This window comes from Cynocephalus volans, chromosome 10 (genome assembly GCF_027409185.1).
Source record: "Cynocephalus volans isolate mCynVol1 chromosome 10, mCynVol1.pri, whole genome shotgun sequence".
NCBI lineage: Eukaryota > Metazoa > Chordata > Mammalia > Dermoptera > Cynocephalidae > Cynocephalus > Cynocephalus volans.
In genome coordinates this window covers 58,351,494-58,368,356 of record NC_084469.1, presented here as the reverse complement: position 1 = coordinate 58,368,356, position 16,863 = coordinate 58,351,494, and the positions used below count along the sequence as shown (strand labels likewise).

The following is a 16,863-nucleotide window of genomic DNA, read 5'->3' as shown; positions in this document are numbered from 1 at the left end:
CTACTCTCAAATGGGTCAGACAGAACACACACACACACACACACACACACACACACACACACACACACACACACACACACACACACACACACACACAAACGGTAAAGCAAATGTGGCAAATGTTAGAATCTAGATAAGGCCCTATGAAAATTTCTTACTCTTAACATTTTTAAGTTTGAAATTATTTCAAAGTGAAAATAAAAAAGGAAAAAAAGTACATGTGCACAAATATCAGGGAGGTAAAGAGAACAGGACCAAGACGAAGCATCCATTTGGGTAGTCACTTCCTCTGTGGCCTCATGGCACGTTTTACAAACATCTCTTATAACTCCTAATGATAACAGTATTAAGTAGTATTTACTGAGCACTATGTACCAGGCATTGTTCTAAATGCTTTTAATGGATTAACTTAATGACACACAAAGTTCTGAGGTAGGTGAAAGATTCTCATTTAGAGGAGACTTAAAAACAAGGAAGGTAAGTTGCCCAGGGATGTGAGTGGAAGAGCAGAAATAGGGTCAAGGAAGTCTAGACCCAGAGCCAACAGCCATGTTCCGTAGCACTGTGATTTCTGGTTGCTGCAAAACTGAACTGAACTATGGCAGAACTCAGGCACCCTCTATCTTGCTCTGTTTGGCATCTGCCTCGGCTTTTCCAGTAGGAAGCCTGGCTCAACAAATGTGAGGGGAAGAAAGGGAGAAGTTTTGGAATAAGATGATGCCAATGTGGGACGAGAACCAACATCACTGCCTTGAAGAGCAGATAGGCAATTTTCCTAGCAAAGAATGATAAGAGATGCCAGGGTTTGTTCAGAAAAAATGCCACTCTGTTATCTAGGAATGGAGGAAGGCCTTGCAAACCCATAGTCCACAAACCTCTTCAGAGTGCCATGTGACAGCTTTGCACAAAAGACCAGACTGGGTAGAAAGCAGAATTTTGCACACAATCACAGTAAACATTCCAGTCTGTCAAAGACAGACAAAGAAGTATGGCGAGAGAGGCTGGATATAGGGCAGACAATGGATAGAGGTATCATGAAAAAGAAGTCTACAACCCACCCATCCAGTTCTGCCAACTCCCACAGGCTGCTAGCACTCACCGCAAAGCAGCCAATCACGTCGTTCTCTGCAAACTTGTCTCCATAGTTTTCAAACCGGCTATTGGTAGACTTCTTCCCAGTGCCTCCATAGCCATAGGAAAAAGGCTCTTCACCTGACAGAAAAAATAGGCAGAAGCAGGTTAAACCTGTGATGGCCATAATAGCCTCCGTAGCTGCCACATTCTTTTATTTTTGAAGAGAAAAAATTGTTTTCTTCACTAGTTTTACTAATCAGATGCTTTTTTTTGGAGGGGTAGGGAAGGCTGAAAGGAAGCACTTTATTATGCAGAACTCCTGAGGGCTTGATGGGTTTAGGTGTTAAATCTGGGAGTAAGAGGTGAACTGAATTGCTGCGAACAGAAAGAAAGAATTTGGGAAAAAAGGGAGGAGGGGAAGAGAAGAGGTGGGATAAAGAATGGCTGTTTGCTAAGATGTGACCCTCCCCTGTGATAGCCAGTATTCAGTCAAGTCTACTAATGTCATCAGTTTTTCGTGCCAGTTGGTTTTGGAAGAAATCCGTAAAGGTGCTGGGCTTTGCTTCTGAAGACCATGAAGACTAACCCCTGGGAAAGGTACTGGGCTTCCTCAGGCTACAGAATTGGGTGCTGAAGTGATCTGATTGAGATCTCAAGGGTCCTGGCTGACACCTGAGTTATACAGCGATCCTTGGGTAGGAACTCAAAGAGCATCCTGCCAGAAAAGCAGGAGTCAATGAGTATGAATTCCAGGTCTGGTGCTGCTTACAAACCAGCTATGTGATCCTGGACATGCTGCTTGACCTTTCTGGGCTTTATTTCCTCATCTGTCTCAACTGCCCACCACCTACATCTCAAAACCAAGACAAAGATAAAGTGAGATGACCTATGAGTTTTAAATAAAAAATGCTAATACATATCAAAATGAAAACTGTATACTCATTTTGACCTACCATATCTACTTTGAAGGATTAGTCTTAAGTGGTCAGGCAATCACATATGAGGACAGTAGCTCAAGTGTTTAACAGCCAAAATTTGTAATCATTTAAATGAGCCACAAAAGGAGAATTGTTAAATAATAAATAATACAACTATAAAATGAAAAATTATGCAGCGGTCAAAAAGCTATACTTACTTACAAAAATGTGCCCATCATATATTAAAAGAAATCAGGCTACACAATAGTATTCATGGCATGACCCAGTTTGAATATGAACAAAAGAACAAATGTCCAGAAGACTGTAGATGAAAATGTTAACACTGGTTATGCTCTCTCACAAGTTTAGGAGGGATTTTCATTTTCCCTTTCCTGTATGGTCAGAATTTTTACAAGGAGTATATATTATTTTCATAATCAGAATGTTTATATGTTCGAGGCAGAATGTAAGCACTGGTCATCATAATCAGTAACTTGGGGCCAGAAGGTCATTGAGGCCTGAGGTCCTGTGAAAATTCAAAACCTTTTAATGGGCAGCACCCCCGCTCTCTGCCAACATGCCCTGGCTCCACTGGTCTCTGCTTCCCCTTTTACTCTCGGTTAGGATCTGAGCAGGAAATCCAGACAGAATTTAATGGGGCTTGAGAACTTATTTTCAGCATCGTTTGAGGGCAAGAGAAAACTGAATTTTTTTTTTTTCAGGTTTTCTTTTTCTTTGGTGGCTGGCTGGTATGGGAATCCAAACCCTTGACCTTGGTGTGAAAACACTGCACTTTAACCAACTGAGCTTACCAACCAGCCAGGAACAGTTTTCTTTTCTTTCTTTCTTTCTTTTTTTTTTTAAGATGACGGGTAAGGGGATCTTAACCCTTGACTTGCTGTTGTAAGCACCATGCTCTCCCAAGTGAGCTAACCGGCCATCTCTATATAGGGATCCAAACCCATGGCCTTGGTGTTATCAGCACCACACTCTCCCAAGTGAGCCACGGGCTGGCCCCAGGAATAGTTTTCTAAAGAGAACTTTGGACCATCTCCTAAAGATGAAGGGTAAGAATTAATTCTTCGTAGAAAAGTTGTTACATGACTGTGGTCCTTCTAGTTGAATCTAGTATGCCTTAAGACAGGCAGCAGCTAATCCTTGCTTATGTTCCATCCCAGACTAGTTCTGTTCTGAATCCAGTGCTGGGAAGGGAAGCTTTGAGAATGCAGGGGTAGGAGCAATCACTCTACTCTCTCGACTGCTTAGCCTACCTCCCCTTACCTAGCTGTGTGCTGCAAGAATCCAGGGACCAGCCAATACGGACGACGTGGGGGTCGGGCTCTGTAGATGGAAGGTGCTTCACAGAGATTTCTTCGTTGATCTGGAGACAGAGTACAGAGGGCTCAGAATTAATTCTCTGGAGGCTGGTGGGTTATGAAGAACGATAGGAGGGAAGTGCTCCAGGCATTAAGAAATAGCAATGGCTTTTGTTGCTGGGGAATAGGTGTTTTAAGCAGCTCTGAAGAATCTGTTGCACTGAAACCAAGGCCTCCAAAGAGATCAAGTGAGTGAAAGACCACAGAGACAAGCATTTCAAAACACAGTTATCTTAGTTTCAGGGACTCTCACAATACTTGGTACAAGAATATACTGATGCATATCTTTGGAGGGTAATCTAGCAGTCTATCAAAACAGCAAATGCACATGCTCTATAATGCAGCAATTCTACTTCTAGTTTATCCTACTGATACACTCATGGGTATAAGTATGTATACATGTGTATATGTACATATGCAAGAATATTCAGTGCAGCATTGTTTTTACATATATTTTTTAAAATTTTTTTTACTTTTTAAATTATATATATATATATATATATATATATATATATTTTAAATCAGAAAAAAACACGCATAAGGTACTGGTCATATTATGGCCACAGAATATGACATGCCACAAAATAACACACAGCAGCTAAAAAGAATGAGGCAGGGCTAATGTCCTGGTACGTAAAAATATCCAAGATATAGTATTAAAAGTGGGAGTGAAAAAAAAAGCGCCTTCTGACTTAATCTCTAATTAAGTTAGTAGTTAGATAGCCTATTATCCACATCTACCTGTCTTGGTTTGTGGCCCTTGGAAAGTTACTATATTTCATCAACCTTCAGATGCATGTTTTTCACTTTTAACAACTCTGAAACCATGATCCATCTTATAATTGATGCAATAAAAAAGCACTGAGTAGTTTAGTTCGCAGTGTTTCTCCATGAATGGCACATACAATAACGTACAACTTACATCAATGGTGTTTTTAGTCAAGGAAGTATAACCCTCTGTCTCAGTTTCCACCTCTAAAAACTAGAGATAATGGTACCTATTTCATGAGAATTAATGGAGATAACCCATGTAAAGAGCTTGGCACTGTATTTTGTGCATACAATGTGCTCTCCAAGTATTAGCTACCATACTAGTAGTTTGGATATACAAAGGATACACAAGAAAGTTTGGATATACAAAGGATACACAAGAAATTGTCAACACATTACCTCTGGAAAGTAGGATGCAAACTGAGAGGAAATGAGAATAACTTCTGCTTTTTTATGCTATACTCTTTTGTGCTGTCTAAACTTCTGTTAAACATGAGTATGTATTGTTTTGATAAACATAACTTGAAATGGAACTTTGGAGAGAGGACAGCAGAGGATGGTCTAGGCTGCAGTTCTTTGCCCTGCTCTCCCTCTGGCTTCCTTTTAATTAGCAATTCTTGAGTCCATTCCTTTTAGATCACTTTTCTTCCAAACAATTCGTTTGCCGAGTACTACAAACACATCACCATTAGACTGGTTGGCTATGTAACAACTCCATCAAATCCCACCAATGGATGGATTTGCTTTCTGTCCCTATCTCTTCGGTTGCTTCTACTCACCTTCATCTCGAAGCACACACGGCCCCTTCTGACCCCATAGCTAGCACGGGCTCCTGACCACAGGTAAGCAAAGCCCTCAATTGTGAGTGGATAGCCACTACTCCGGTCTCTGGCCACCTTGAAGTGGAGATCGCAGTTATCTGTGGAAAAAAAGGCCACAGCTGGCTGATATTTTAAGTACCAAGAGAGGGAAAGGCAGAGAGAAGTTCCCCAAGAGTGTTGACCAGGAATGCACAAGCTAGTTAACACATTGTAGGGGCAATTTCAAGAGGAACCAGCACACTCACTAACCACTCTCCCTTTGAATACAAAGGGTCTGGATACTGAAAACTGGCCTACATCATCCCACATAGGAACAGGAGTTCTTCACTTGGTGGAGTCCGAGGATGGGCTTCAGGGAAATCCTTACACGAATGCCTGCGATGGGGATGTATGCTTTCTAGGGAGAGGGTCCACATCTCACGAGTCTCAAATATAGATTTTAGAATACAAACAGCCTAATCCTCACCACCTTGCACTCCAACAGCCTCCAGTGCCAACTCTGATCAGTTTGGGAGCCAGACTTCTGTTGCTAACAGTTGTACAAGCATCTGACTCTGACCCACATCTACCACCCAGGCATCAATGCCCAGGTGCACCACAGGCTCCCACCTCCTGTCATGGGCTTAGGAATCTCCTACTGTAGCTCTGACTCTTCCTGCTCTTCAAGGAGCCAGTCACGCCACCAAGAAAGCCTTTTCTGACCATCCTGCCCACGAGATATACTCCTTTCTGTAAAGGCTGAACACCTTAATCTGTATGTTTGGCATCTGATCAGATGCTACTTCTTGGATAACTGCCACCCAATACTTTAAAAAATGTTTAGCTTTACTCTGGGTAGATTGTATCTCTGAGAGCTTGTAATAGAAAAGATTATGTATGAGATGTCTTTATCTTTTACCAAAGCTTGTAGCCAGTGCTCTATAAATATGAGCTATATAAAGAAATATAAGAATTAGTTGCTGCTAACCTCCTCCTCTGTTGAGAAGTGCAGTGTTCTCAGACCTGACTAGGCTTCTGGGTGCATGTAAAAATTCAGATTCACAGGCTCTATCACTTAGATTCTGACTTAGGAGGAACAAGACCTCTGTAATCATTCCTCTAAGTGTTTAAATGCACAGTCAAGGTGAAAAACACTTATTCAGCAGAAAGAAAACTGAACTGGAGGACAGAGAGCAGGGCAGGTCAGGTTAGTGCATCAGAGAACAAAGTGACATTGATGAGCAGCTGATGAAACAGGGAAACTGGTCATCAAAGAGTTAAGTTTCCCCAGCAGCACTCCCTTCTTCTTTCCCTAGCAGATTCTCTTCTTGGTTAGATGACAACACCCTGTGTGTATAGGGCAGTCCACGGTTTTCCAAATTGCTCTCCTATCTATTCTGAGAAGAGTCACTGAAAATACTCTGAGGTATTAGGGCATTCTCCCTAAAGAGAAGCTCACAGCAGTAGAATGACTTGCCCAGGGTCCCACAGCTAGAGCTGGGAGTAGGTCTTCTGCCTCCAAACAAGCACCTTTGCTCCAGAACTACGCTGTGAACAATGGCTCTGGATGGTGGCAGGTAGGGATTCCGGTGAAGTTCAATGCACAATTTCCCAAAACTGACTGGAGGGCAGAATCACATAAGCACTCTGAGGACTCACATGTGTCGATGGCTACAAGGGTGTCGTCAAAGTCATCTTCATCCTCTTCAGCAGGAGGCTGGGGTGAGCGGCCCCTGTGTTGGAAAGAGGGGTTAAGTCACACAAGAATAGTTGGATGGGCACAGAGAAAGGGAAAGGGAGGTTCTGCTGGAATTTACAAGAGGCTTATAGACTGCTTCCTGGATCTCAATTTCTTCCCACAGAGGTTAGCAAAAGAACTCTGGAACCCTACATACTTGCAAAGAGAGCAATGAGGCTTAATTCCTGCGGTGGGGATAGGGACTAATGAGGGTATATTCTGCTAAAGAAGGGCAACAGAATCACTTACAGAGTATTTTCAAAGTCCCTTCTCTCACACCCCAAGTTCTAATCCATGCCCTTTGCATGTTGAGAACTGCCTCCACACTGAACTCTGTTACTGATTGGAGGCTGTGGTATCCCAAAGGGTGCTGGGCCAGGAAGAGGAATGTGCAAAAGCCTAGATAAACCCTAGGAATTACAATCTACCCATACATCAGGCTTCTTAAAACCTAGCATCTGAAAGTATTTGAAATGACCCAATTTTTTCAGTTTTTCTCTCTTTTTCAAAAGTGTCCTAAATTATGAACGAGATTCATCTTTTTACTAAAACACTAAAAAAGGGACTTTGTTAAAATACTGCTGGTTTCTGCTGTACAGGAATAAGGGAGAGGTAGAAAGGTAAGGTCTAATGGCCAGTGTCCTACCTGGACAGTTTGGATGCCTACTCTACCATGTGCATAGGGTAGGCCATGCTCAATTGGCTGCTGGCACTCCCCCAGCAGCAGGCTTCCTTCTGGTGGAGTGCCCTTCAGCCCTGCTGGTCCAGGGCTAGCACAGAGCCTAGTACAAAGGAGGAGCTCATTACATGTTAAGTCCATCCTAGGAAGCTTTCCCTGCCAACCCTGGAGCAGAGTGAGTGTTCCTCCTCTGCTCTCCGTCAGCAAGTAGCTTCCAGGCCCTCTGCTCTGTGAGAGGCAGTAGAAGAAAACCATATGAGGTGGGTTCCATGTCCTAACTTTACTTTAGTCAGTCTGTGAGACAAAGGCCTGTCTTAAGGAGTATAACAAGCCAGTTTGACAGTAGATCCCACCAGGTAGAAAATAAAATGTGTCAGATGACCAGTCCAGATGAGTAGAGAAGAAGTGGCTATTCCTAGTTTCCATGATTGGAAAAGGCTTCAGACAGGAGCTGAAAGAGGGAAGGAGGGAAGAGGGAGAGGTAAGACTGGGCCTGGGGGTAAAGGAGGGGGAAGGTTTATCAGGAAAGGGAAAAGGGAAATGCCCATAGCATAGGCCACTCCCTTGTGAGCTCCTGAAACTCACCCACATCCTGACTACTCACCCCAGAGGTTGTGACTTACTTGTGTATGTTACTGTGTCAGTCCCTATATTGAGATGGCAAAACCCACTGTCCAAATCATCCCTATGTCCCCAGTGTCCAGTCCAAGCACTCTGTGAAAGCATTGTGAATGCTGACTGAATGAGTAGATGGATGAAAGGAGTGGGTGTAGAGTCGAGAAACAGAACTTTCAATCAAGGGATACCAAGTAGCCAGTCAGAATGGGACACTGCGCAGGACTGCAGGGGCAGTAAGATGAAGGACTGAAGAGGCAAGCTGTCATCTCACACATGTAAGTCTAAGTAATCTGGAATTTACCCTGCAGATAAGGGAGAGACTGGGGGAAGAAACATAAGTTTAGGAAAGCAGAATCTGGTAGTGAGGGCAGAAAGGAATAGAGGGAGAGTGTGAGGGCAGGAAGAACTCTCCTCAGCCCCTCTAGGTTAGAACAAAAGTCCCCAAAGGCACAGGGCTGTGGACATAGAGACCTACTGAAATAAGCGTTGATTGTTGCCTCATACACCCACCTCCTATCCTCTCGGTGCTCAAAGTACCCCCGCCCCCGGTTTTCTTCATAAGGCCTCTTGCGACTCTGAAACTGCTGTCTGTCTGGCTTGAGTTGAGAAGCTTCAGGCGAGAGGAAGCTGGTGGGTGCTTCTTGCTTCATTTCTGTCTTCATTTCTACTGTCGAGACAAATCCAGATGATCAAGACACTCAGAAACTCCTCAGCTATCACTTTTCTGGTCCCCTTTGCCTCAGGAGATGTTGACAGGATTCTGACTACACTGGTGAAGGGCTGGGCACAGGCAGTTTGCTGTGTTCAACAGAAGTGTGCTGAGTGAGCCAAGGCTGTACTGGAGAACAGGGCTAAGATACAAGGAGGCCAAATGGCCAGCCAGCCCTGGCAGTTGATGGGGTGATACATGTCATTCAGATAACTCTCACAGGGGCTTCATGGGGAGGAGGGGCGACTTCAGCACTAAATAAGGACAAGCTCTCTGAAAGTCTACACAAAGGTGGAATGGCTGCCTTTGGCTACTTTGCCAAAGGCCCATGAAAGTTGGCAGGTATCTTGGCCTGTACTGAGTGGGAATGAGCTCAAGAAGACTTCTAAGATCCTTTTAAACTCTGAGATGCCATGACCCTACATTCTCCAATTTCTCCTCCCAAAGAACCTCTCCACCTCAGTTCTTACAAAGCTTCTTCAGTCTGGCAAGGAAGGGGGAAAGGGTAAATTCAACAGAGTATTGTGGTCCTGCAGCTAACTCTACTGGCTTTAGTCACCCTACCATAAAACTCAGAATCATTCCAGAAGGGAGAGTCTATAGTTAAGCCATCACGTAGGTGTGATAATCTCTTTAAGTCACACCACAAATAGGAGTCATGATGTAATGTGTTGTGGACAATGAGAAAGTCCCAATCTCAGGCAGACTCCAAGAATCAGCACCTAAAGAACAGCAAACGATGGATTAAGCCTAGCTTCATTTCTCCCATAGCATCTATCCCTGACACTGTGGCTCATTCATTTCAGCACTCAATCCAGGACCACCTTGGACCACTCCCTAGCTTTGGCATGTAGACCAAATCACTCAGAGAAGGCTCCTAGTTCTCCAAGGCAGGGATGGTGCTCAGTCATCTTAAAGAGAGTCTCCATGGATCCCAGCACAGAGCTGGGCTTACAGGAGGCCCTTGCTGAAAGTCTGTTGATAACAGCACAGAAAATACTCTCCTTGGGCCAAATGATCCCACAAGTCTCATGGAGCCTGACACAAATCTGCAGTTTAACCTACATTTATTAAAGTCCTGAGCCACCCACAAAAATGTCTGGGGATTTCACTTCGTGGATGAACCAGAATGGAATTAGATAGAATTAACTAGATCCACTAAGAAAAAGCACTGGAGCCACAACATAGTGAAAGGAGGACAAGACTGAAAGCCAGTCTTGGCTCCAACATTTTTCAACAGTGGGACCCTGCTTTCCAAAACAAATGGTGAGGAGTGCTGCTTATTAACCAAGAGCACTAGCCTGGGAGCCAGTTTCCCAGGTTCTATCCTCATCTCTGCCATTAGACAAACCACCTCCCCAATCTGTAAAATGGAGAACAGGCAGTTGGATTACATCTATGTTTCCCAAACAATTTTGTTCTATAAAGATATATTTACGTGTTTGGAATATTCCAAATTTAAACAACATGACACAGGGGTTTTTTCAATCCAGAATTTCTCAGAGCCTCCAATGCCCTGATGAACAGTGAAATCTCCTAAACATGGTACAGCATATATTGCATTTTCCAGACGCACTTAGCTAAGAACCCCTTTCTGAGGAGCTTCTAATAAAATCTGTTGGAACAGTATTCTTCAGAACACGGGACTAGAATACCAGACTAGAGGTAGAAGGCTCTTTCTGGCTTCCACATTCTAAGATTCTAAATAAGACTCAAATATTAGCCTCCAGGTCCAAACTCTCCTGGATGTTGACAGTAACATCTGAAAACAGATATCACGAAGACTCCCCTCTCCCAACACCAGGGAGCAGGACGGAGTTCTTTCCTTCAAAAAAACCTTCCGGAGTGACAAAGCCAAGACGAACTGCCCAAGAGGAAGACATAATGTTTCTCTGGGAATAGGATGTAGGCAGAGGGTAAGGGCCACATGTAGATTGTTTCCACCAAAGAGATGAGCCACATGTGCTTTCCTACCTGGGCGATAGGCCTGCTGCTGCTGTTCCATTTCCAGTGGTCTCCTCTCGTAGCCTGACTCATTTTCTTGCTTGATGATCTGGGCCTCATAGAATTGGTTCTGCCTGGTAATATTATCCATGGCATCTTAAAATTAAAAACAAAACAAACAAACAAATGGCCAGTCAGAAGGGTGATTATTAGAGGACCCCAGACCAGAGGTGGTTTCTTTTAAGCCATATAACACCATCCTCATTGGGGCCAGTCAGTCTGTCAGAGGCTAAAGTGTGACAACACCTTCAGATGGAAATCTCTCTGGGCAGTCAGTGACTCTAGCTGCCTGAGGACATGCCCTCTTGCCCCTTAAAAGGTTGCATATCTACCTGTGACTGGATTCTGCAGAAACTCAACATACAAAACTAACTGAGGCAGAAATGCTCTGGTTGAGCTGAGGAGATGGGAGGGTCAGAGAAGGGGTCCAGCTTGACCTTCCCTACTAAGTCCCCACTCCAGGATGGGAGGCAACTGTACAGACACCTAGCATTCTGTGGGGCACAGTTTAAAAAATCACCAGCCTAGCTGTTTTCTAAGATGGTATAATGTTTAGGGAGTTGCCTTCAGGGCACAATCTTAAAAATTGTTCAGAGCACAAACCAGCCCTCTGCCCAGCCCCATTCACTATTCCCACCTGCACAGCCAACCCTCTTTAAGAATCTCTTCCATCCTGCAGTGGCTGCAAAGGTAAGGGGTAACCATCTCAGGTGAAGGGAAAATGGGGGAGGAAGGAAAGGAGCTGTTAAGAAAACAACAACCAAGGCTGGCCGATTTGCTTAGGTGGTTAGAGTGTGGTGTTATAACACCAAGGATTCAGACCCCCTTACCAGACAGCAACCAAAAAACCAAACAAAAAACAAAACAAATAAAACAAAACCAAGAAAACAGGAATCATATAGTGGCTTTCAGACTCATTAAGGATAAGTCCTGAAATATTTGGAGTTAGATTGGAAGGGTTTCAGGAAGGTGTCGTTTAGGTCTGGGAACTCAGTTGAAGCATGGTAGGAATAACAATATCGCTGGGGCTGGCCCCGTGGCTCACTCGGGCGAGTGCGGCGCTGGGAGCGCAGCAGCGCTGAAGCACCGAGGCCACGGGTTCGGATCCTGTATAGGGATGGCCGGTGCGCTCATAGGCTGAGCGCGGTGCGGGCGACACCAAGCCAAGGGTTACGATCTCCTTATCGGTCACAAAAAAAAAAAAAAAAATTGCTGGCCGGTTAGCTCAGTTGGTTAGAGTGCAGTGTTCTAACACAAAAGTCAAGGGTTCATATCCTTGTATTGGCCAGCCACCAAAAACAAACAAAAAAGAATAACAATATTAACTATTTATGCAGTGCATACTATACACCAAACCCTGGGGGATACAGCTGAGGATAAGCTTGCCCCACTGAAGCCTTCAGTTTAGTGAGACAGGCACACATTAAATAATCATGTACACACAAATTTAATTACGATTATGTTAAGGGCTACAAAGAAGTACCAGGAGCTAAGAAAAGAACCCGGAAAGTAACAGATAAGCCTTGACTCAAAGGATACATAGGCGATGACTCAGTGATGAGAATGAAGAACGTTCCCGGGGTTGGGATAATACATGTGAAAGCTCAGAGGTGGGACTAAAACCAGAGTACCAAACAAGAAACCTCCTCAAGGAAAAGAACCTTGCAGCCAAACCCAGAGAGAACTTTAGAAATCTACACAGGCGACAGGCAGGCTTTCCACTCCAGGGGCAAGGTCTAAGCTAGGTACCTCCAGGGCCCTACTACTGGCTGTGCCAGGAGCTATGAGGCAGAACCACAGGGAAGGAGAGACTGTTCGGCAACTTGCTAACCGATTGGATCCTTTCTCAAAGGACAAATACATCTGGGCACAAACTAGGTGTAGCCCAAAGGGAGCAAAGTCACAGGTCACATGGTTTACTACAGGTCTGTTTACCAAGGCTGAAGGAAGCATTGGGGTGGTGGAGATGAAGGGGGCTCAAAGGATTCTGTTGTAGTGGGTAGGGGAGACAGGAAGAAACAGATTATCTCTTTTTGTTTTTTTTTTTTTTTTTCGTGACCGGTGCACCGGTCATTCTTATATAGGATCCGAACCCGCGGCGGGAGCGTCGCCGCGCTGCTAGCGCAGCACGCTACCGAGTGCGCCACGGGCTCAGCCCAAAACAGATTATCTCTTTAATTGGAACAGGGGTCCTTTCAAACTATTCTACTTCTTTGAGGCTCCAATCACAGTGCCCCCCTTCTCCCCACAAAACCTCTGGTCTCTCACATGAGGCAGCCGTGCCTAGAGAAGCTAAGATTCTGGGGTCCTTCTCCAATCTCCAAAACATCCCCCTCCTAACTAGCAGGCTCAGGGCTAAGCCCCTGACACATGTGATCTCATTCATAAAAACCCTGGGGATACTATTATTATTATTCCCACTTTACACACAAGGAAACCAGGCTCACAGAGACAAGTGACTTGCCAAAGTTATGAATCCAGACTTGAAACAAAGTCTGTCCGAGTCCAGAGTCTGCTCTGAAGCAAACTCATTTTCCTCTCAGAGACACCTTTGGCTGGATAACAAGGTTAGGACTACCCCACTGCCCTTTCTTCCTAGGCATTCCTCCGCCAGGGTCCTTCCTGCTGTAGAAATGCACACTGAGCCAATCCTTCCTTCACAGGTCTCTGCAATGGAAGTCCTCTTCCCAGCACCTCAGTCCCAGACAATCCCTAGGCCATTCTCTACCCCAAATGTACACTCAGCCTGCCCCTCTCCAGATCTCATCTCTCATGAACAAGCACTCAATGCCAATCTCAAATCTCATCTCTTTTGTGACTTCATTCCCTTAGCCCCAAGCCTCAGGGTGACCTCTTTTCAGAGAAACACCACAAACCCTGGACACCAGAGTCCTTTCTACTAACTCCTTAACCTCTCCAATCCCTCCATTTCCCCGTCTTGCTAGAAAGCCACCCTTTTCTAACTCCAGATTCACTCCCTCCCATACCAGGGTCTCCTTTCCCCTGACAACTGTAGATCTACCCTAACCCCTCTCGTTCTCAAGAGTCATACCTCCTGGCTGATACAGAGGTTCCATGCTATACTGCCTGAAGCCCCCCCCCCAATCCTGGATACACAAACTACTGCTTCTGGGGACCAAGGAGCCCTCTCTTGGAGACGCTCAGCCCCAGAAACACTCTCCTTACTCCATCCTGAGGCCCCAGCCAAGTCAACAGGTTTTCCTCTCCTTCCACATCCTACAGGCTTCCTGAACTTCTCCCCATTTTGCTACACAAGCTACATATTCTTTCTAGCTGGACACAAGGATCCTCTGTCCCCTACATATGTCACTTGAAATGCTACCAACTTATTATCTGCTCCCACCCCCCACCCCCAGTACCCCTGTTCTCCAAATGGTTCACAGTTAACTCAAAACCATTCAGCAGTGGCCACTGAGTTATCTATTCTCAGAGCCTTCCCAAATCTAGACCCCCAGGTCCTCTGTCCAGAGAAGCATCCTTCCCTTCCCCGCCAGCCGCCAGACACTAAGGTTCCCTATACCTCCTCTAGAAGCCAGCCAGAAAGCCCCCAGATCTACCAGTACCAAATGCCCAAGTTGCAACTCAAGGTTGCCCTTCCAGCCCTGGAAGAGAGATGTGGGCCCCCCATAGTCTAATCATATGCTGGTCTCCCACATCCCTAAATGCTCACCAGCCAATTACCAGAGCACCTATTCCATCAGACTCTCCCAGGACACAGACACCAGCGCCTCCACTTCATCACCCCGCCCCCAGTGCCAAATGTGAGAATTCCCAGTACCCCATCCAGCTGCAAACTCCAGGATCCACCATCCTCAAAACTCTCCCAGCCCCGAACATCTGATCATTCCTTCCCCAAACTCGGGAACAAGTCCCACCTCCCAGCCCACACGCTGCGGTACCACGGCCACCAAGCCCACCCAGCTCCAAACACCGGATCACCATTTTCAAGACCCTACCCAGCCCTCAGGATAGAAAACCTCTGTTCTTCCGACTCTCCTCGGCCCCAGAAACCACAGTTTCCGGTTTCCAAGACCTAGGGTCCGAAATCCTCCCCTCCTTCCCCGGACCCTTTTCATCTCCGAAACTGAGAGCCCCCACCACAGTATCTCCCCTGCACCAAATGCCAGGATCCACCCTCCGGTCGTCCCGAGGACGTTGTCCCCAGATCCTTTTCAAAGGCGGGTCGCGGTATCCCCCGATCGTCAGACCGTTTCCCCGACCTCAGGCGCCGGACTCCCGCGTCCCACAGCCCTTCCTCGGCCCAGACTCCGGGCTCCCCGGCCCCCGCCCCGCGCACTCTCACAATGTCCGTCCGGCCCCGAGTAGCCGCCGGGCTCCGCGTGCGGCTGCAGGCCGGGCGGCGGTGGCTGCGCGGTCCCCTCCAGCTTGGAGCCCCCCTCGGTCTCGACCTCCTCGTTGTTGTGCCCGGGTCGCCCCGGTTCGTCGTCGGCCTCGAGCTCCCGCTCGTCGTCAGGCTCCTCGGCCTCCAGCGCCGCCTGCAGCCGCTCAGCAAGCTCGGCCTTGAGGCCGCGAATGTCCAGGCCGCGGCGCTGCAGCTCTTCGCGAAGTTCGTTCACCTTCAGACGGCGCACATCCATGGCCCGGGCCCCCGGGGTGGCCCCCGAGCCCGGCCCGGCCTCCCAGGGCTCTGTCCCCCTTAAACCTTTCCTGTCAAGAGGCGAAGGGGGAAAGGGCCCCCCCCCTCCAATGGCGGCGGCGGCGGCTCAAAATGGCCGCCGCCGCCACCTCCCCCTCACCAGTTTCCTGTGCGATGCAACAGGGGTGCCAATTGGCTAGTGCGCGGGGGCAACGGGCGCTGGCCCGGAAACTCCGCCAATCAGAGCACAGTTTTCAAAAGATCGGCAATGAGAAGGCCAAGTAGCTGCCGGGGAGGAAGCGTTGGTCTACGTCGTAGCCGCTGCTGGAGCGGAGGGCGGGAAAAAGCAGCAGGCGGAGCGCGCGCTGATTGGGTAGCGACAGCGCGCCAGCTGCCGTAAAGTCAAATGGGGGAAAGGGAGTAAAGATTTGGGCAATCAGCGATGAGATCTCAGAATGAGCGTCTCACGGCCTTTCCTGTGCAGTCCTTTCATCAAAGTAAGTGTGTCTGTAACACACATTCTGATTGGTCTACATCTCCCGCCCCTCGAAGAGTCCGAGCGGGTAAAATCACTAGAACCAATCAAATAGAGGGTCAGCAGAAGCCCCTCCTCCTGTTGCCTTTATGAAACCGGAAAAAGATGAATTCACGAAGGGTCCGCCCATTGCCATTAGGGCGGTTTCAAAACAATCTGTCCACCAATCGTAGTTATTGTTTTATCTCACAAAAGCAGGTATAGAGTAATGGCTTTAGGAAAAGCTAACCAGATTGGCCGTTCTTCAAAGGATTGCCTCACAATTTTGCTGTAGAGGGAGGTATACGGAATAGAGATTAAGTAGATATATTCATAATCTGGAAGAAACTCAGTTGCTTTTATGAAAAACAAAATTTTGACTTCAGTGAGTCCTGAAGGTTTGAAAATAGAGGCTAGACTAACAACGGTGGAAAAGTTGTAAGGGATATTGCACCCCCTTCCCTTTGATAGTACATCTCACAGTGCGCCTCTTTCCACGATCTTAACTTCGCGGCCGTCTTTCTCTATGGTTGGTACCTTACGTGGAATGGGCGCTCTGCACGCGACCATAGAGCCTTCCCCTCTGGAAAGACCTCCAGAAGTTCGCAGATCTCTATCCCGAATCCTGTAGTCGCCTGTTCAGTAAATCTGGCTGTTTGACGTCTACACTGACAAGCTCGAACACACGGATCCACAATTAAGCCTCACACTAATAAACAGAAACGTCAGAGTTTCTCAATGTCTAACGCTGCACCACCTGTCGCCTCTAACTCAAAAGTCAAAACACAATGCAGAAGCCCACACACTGCCTAATGAGCCATACCTGAAGCCCACGAAACACATACAACCTCTCCTTGGACAAAGGCACACACGACACAAATAAGCAAATAGAAGTGAGTCAGATCAGATGCACCAAATCGGGATAATACACCAAATTGCAGTGTAGAAGTGCCCACGAAGGTCCGCACAGACAGGAGGCATTAAACGATAAAGATGCACAGGGCAGTTACGCTAAAGGCTTACACTAGCGCAAGCTAGACAAACA

At 46.6% G+C, this 16,863-nt stretch overlaps 1 protein-coding gene across 6 annotated transcripts in view; it reads right to left on the bottom strand.

Moving 5' to 3' along the window:
* The window catches only part of HNRNPUL1 (heterogeneous nuclear ribonucleoprotein U like 1), a 35,522-nt gene that overhangs the window by 18,564 nt on the left and 95 nt on the right, over positions 1 to 16,863 (bottom strand). Inside the window, exons 1-8 of one of the 6 annotated variants that reach the window (XM_063110608.1) lie at positions 15,011 to 15,435; positions 11,324 to 11,368; positions 10,657 to 10,782; positions 8,484 to 8,640; positions 6,598 to 6,671; positions 4,918 to 5,057; positions 3,273 to 3,372; positions 1,100 to 1,212 (exon numbers count right to left, since the gene is read on the bottom strand). In XM_063110608.1, the coding sequence (XP_062966678.1) occupies positions 1,100 to 1,212; positions 3,273 to 3,372; positions 4,918 to 5,057; positions 6,598 to 6,671; positions 8,484 to 8,640; positions 10,657 to 10,782; positions 11,324 to 11,368; positions 15,011 to 15,305 (1,050 nt within the window). In that variant the 5' untranslated portion in view covers positions 15,306 to 15,435. Of the gene's footprint in view, positions 1 to 1,099; positions 1,213 to 3,272; positions 3,373 to 4,917; positions 5,058 to 6,597; positions 6,672 to 8,483; positions 8,641 to 10,656; positions 10,783 to 11,323; positions 11,369 to 15,010; positions 15,436 to 16,863 lie in introns of those variants that run through there. The other 5 variants (XM_063110609.1, XM_063110610.1, XM_063110611.1 and 2 more) reach the window with 5 other exon arrangements.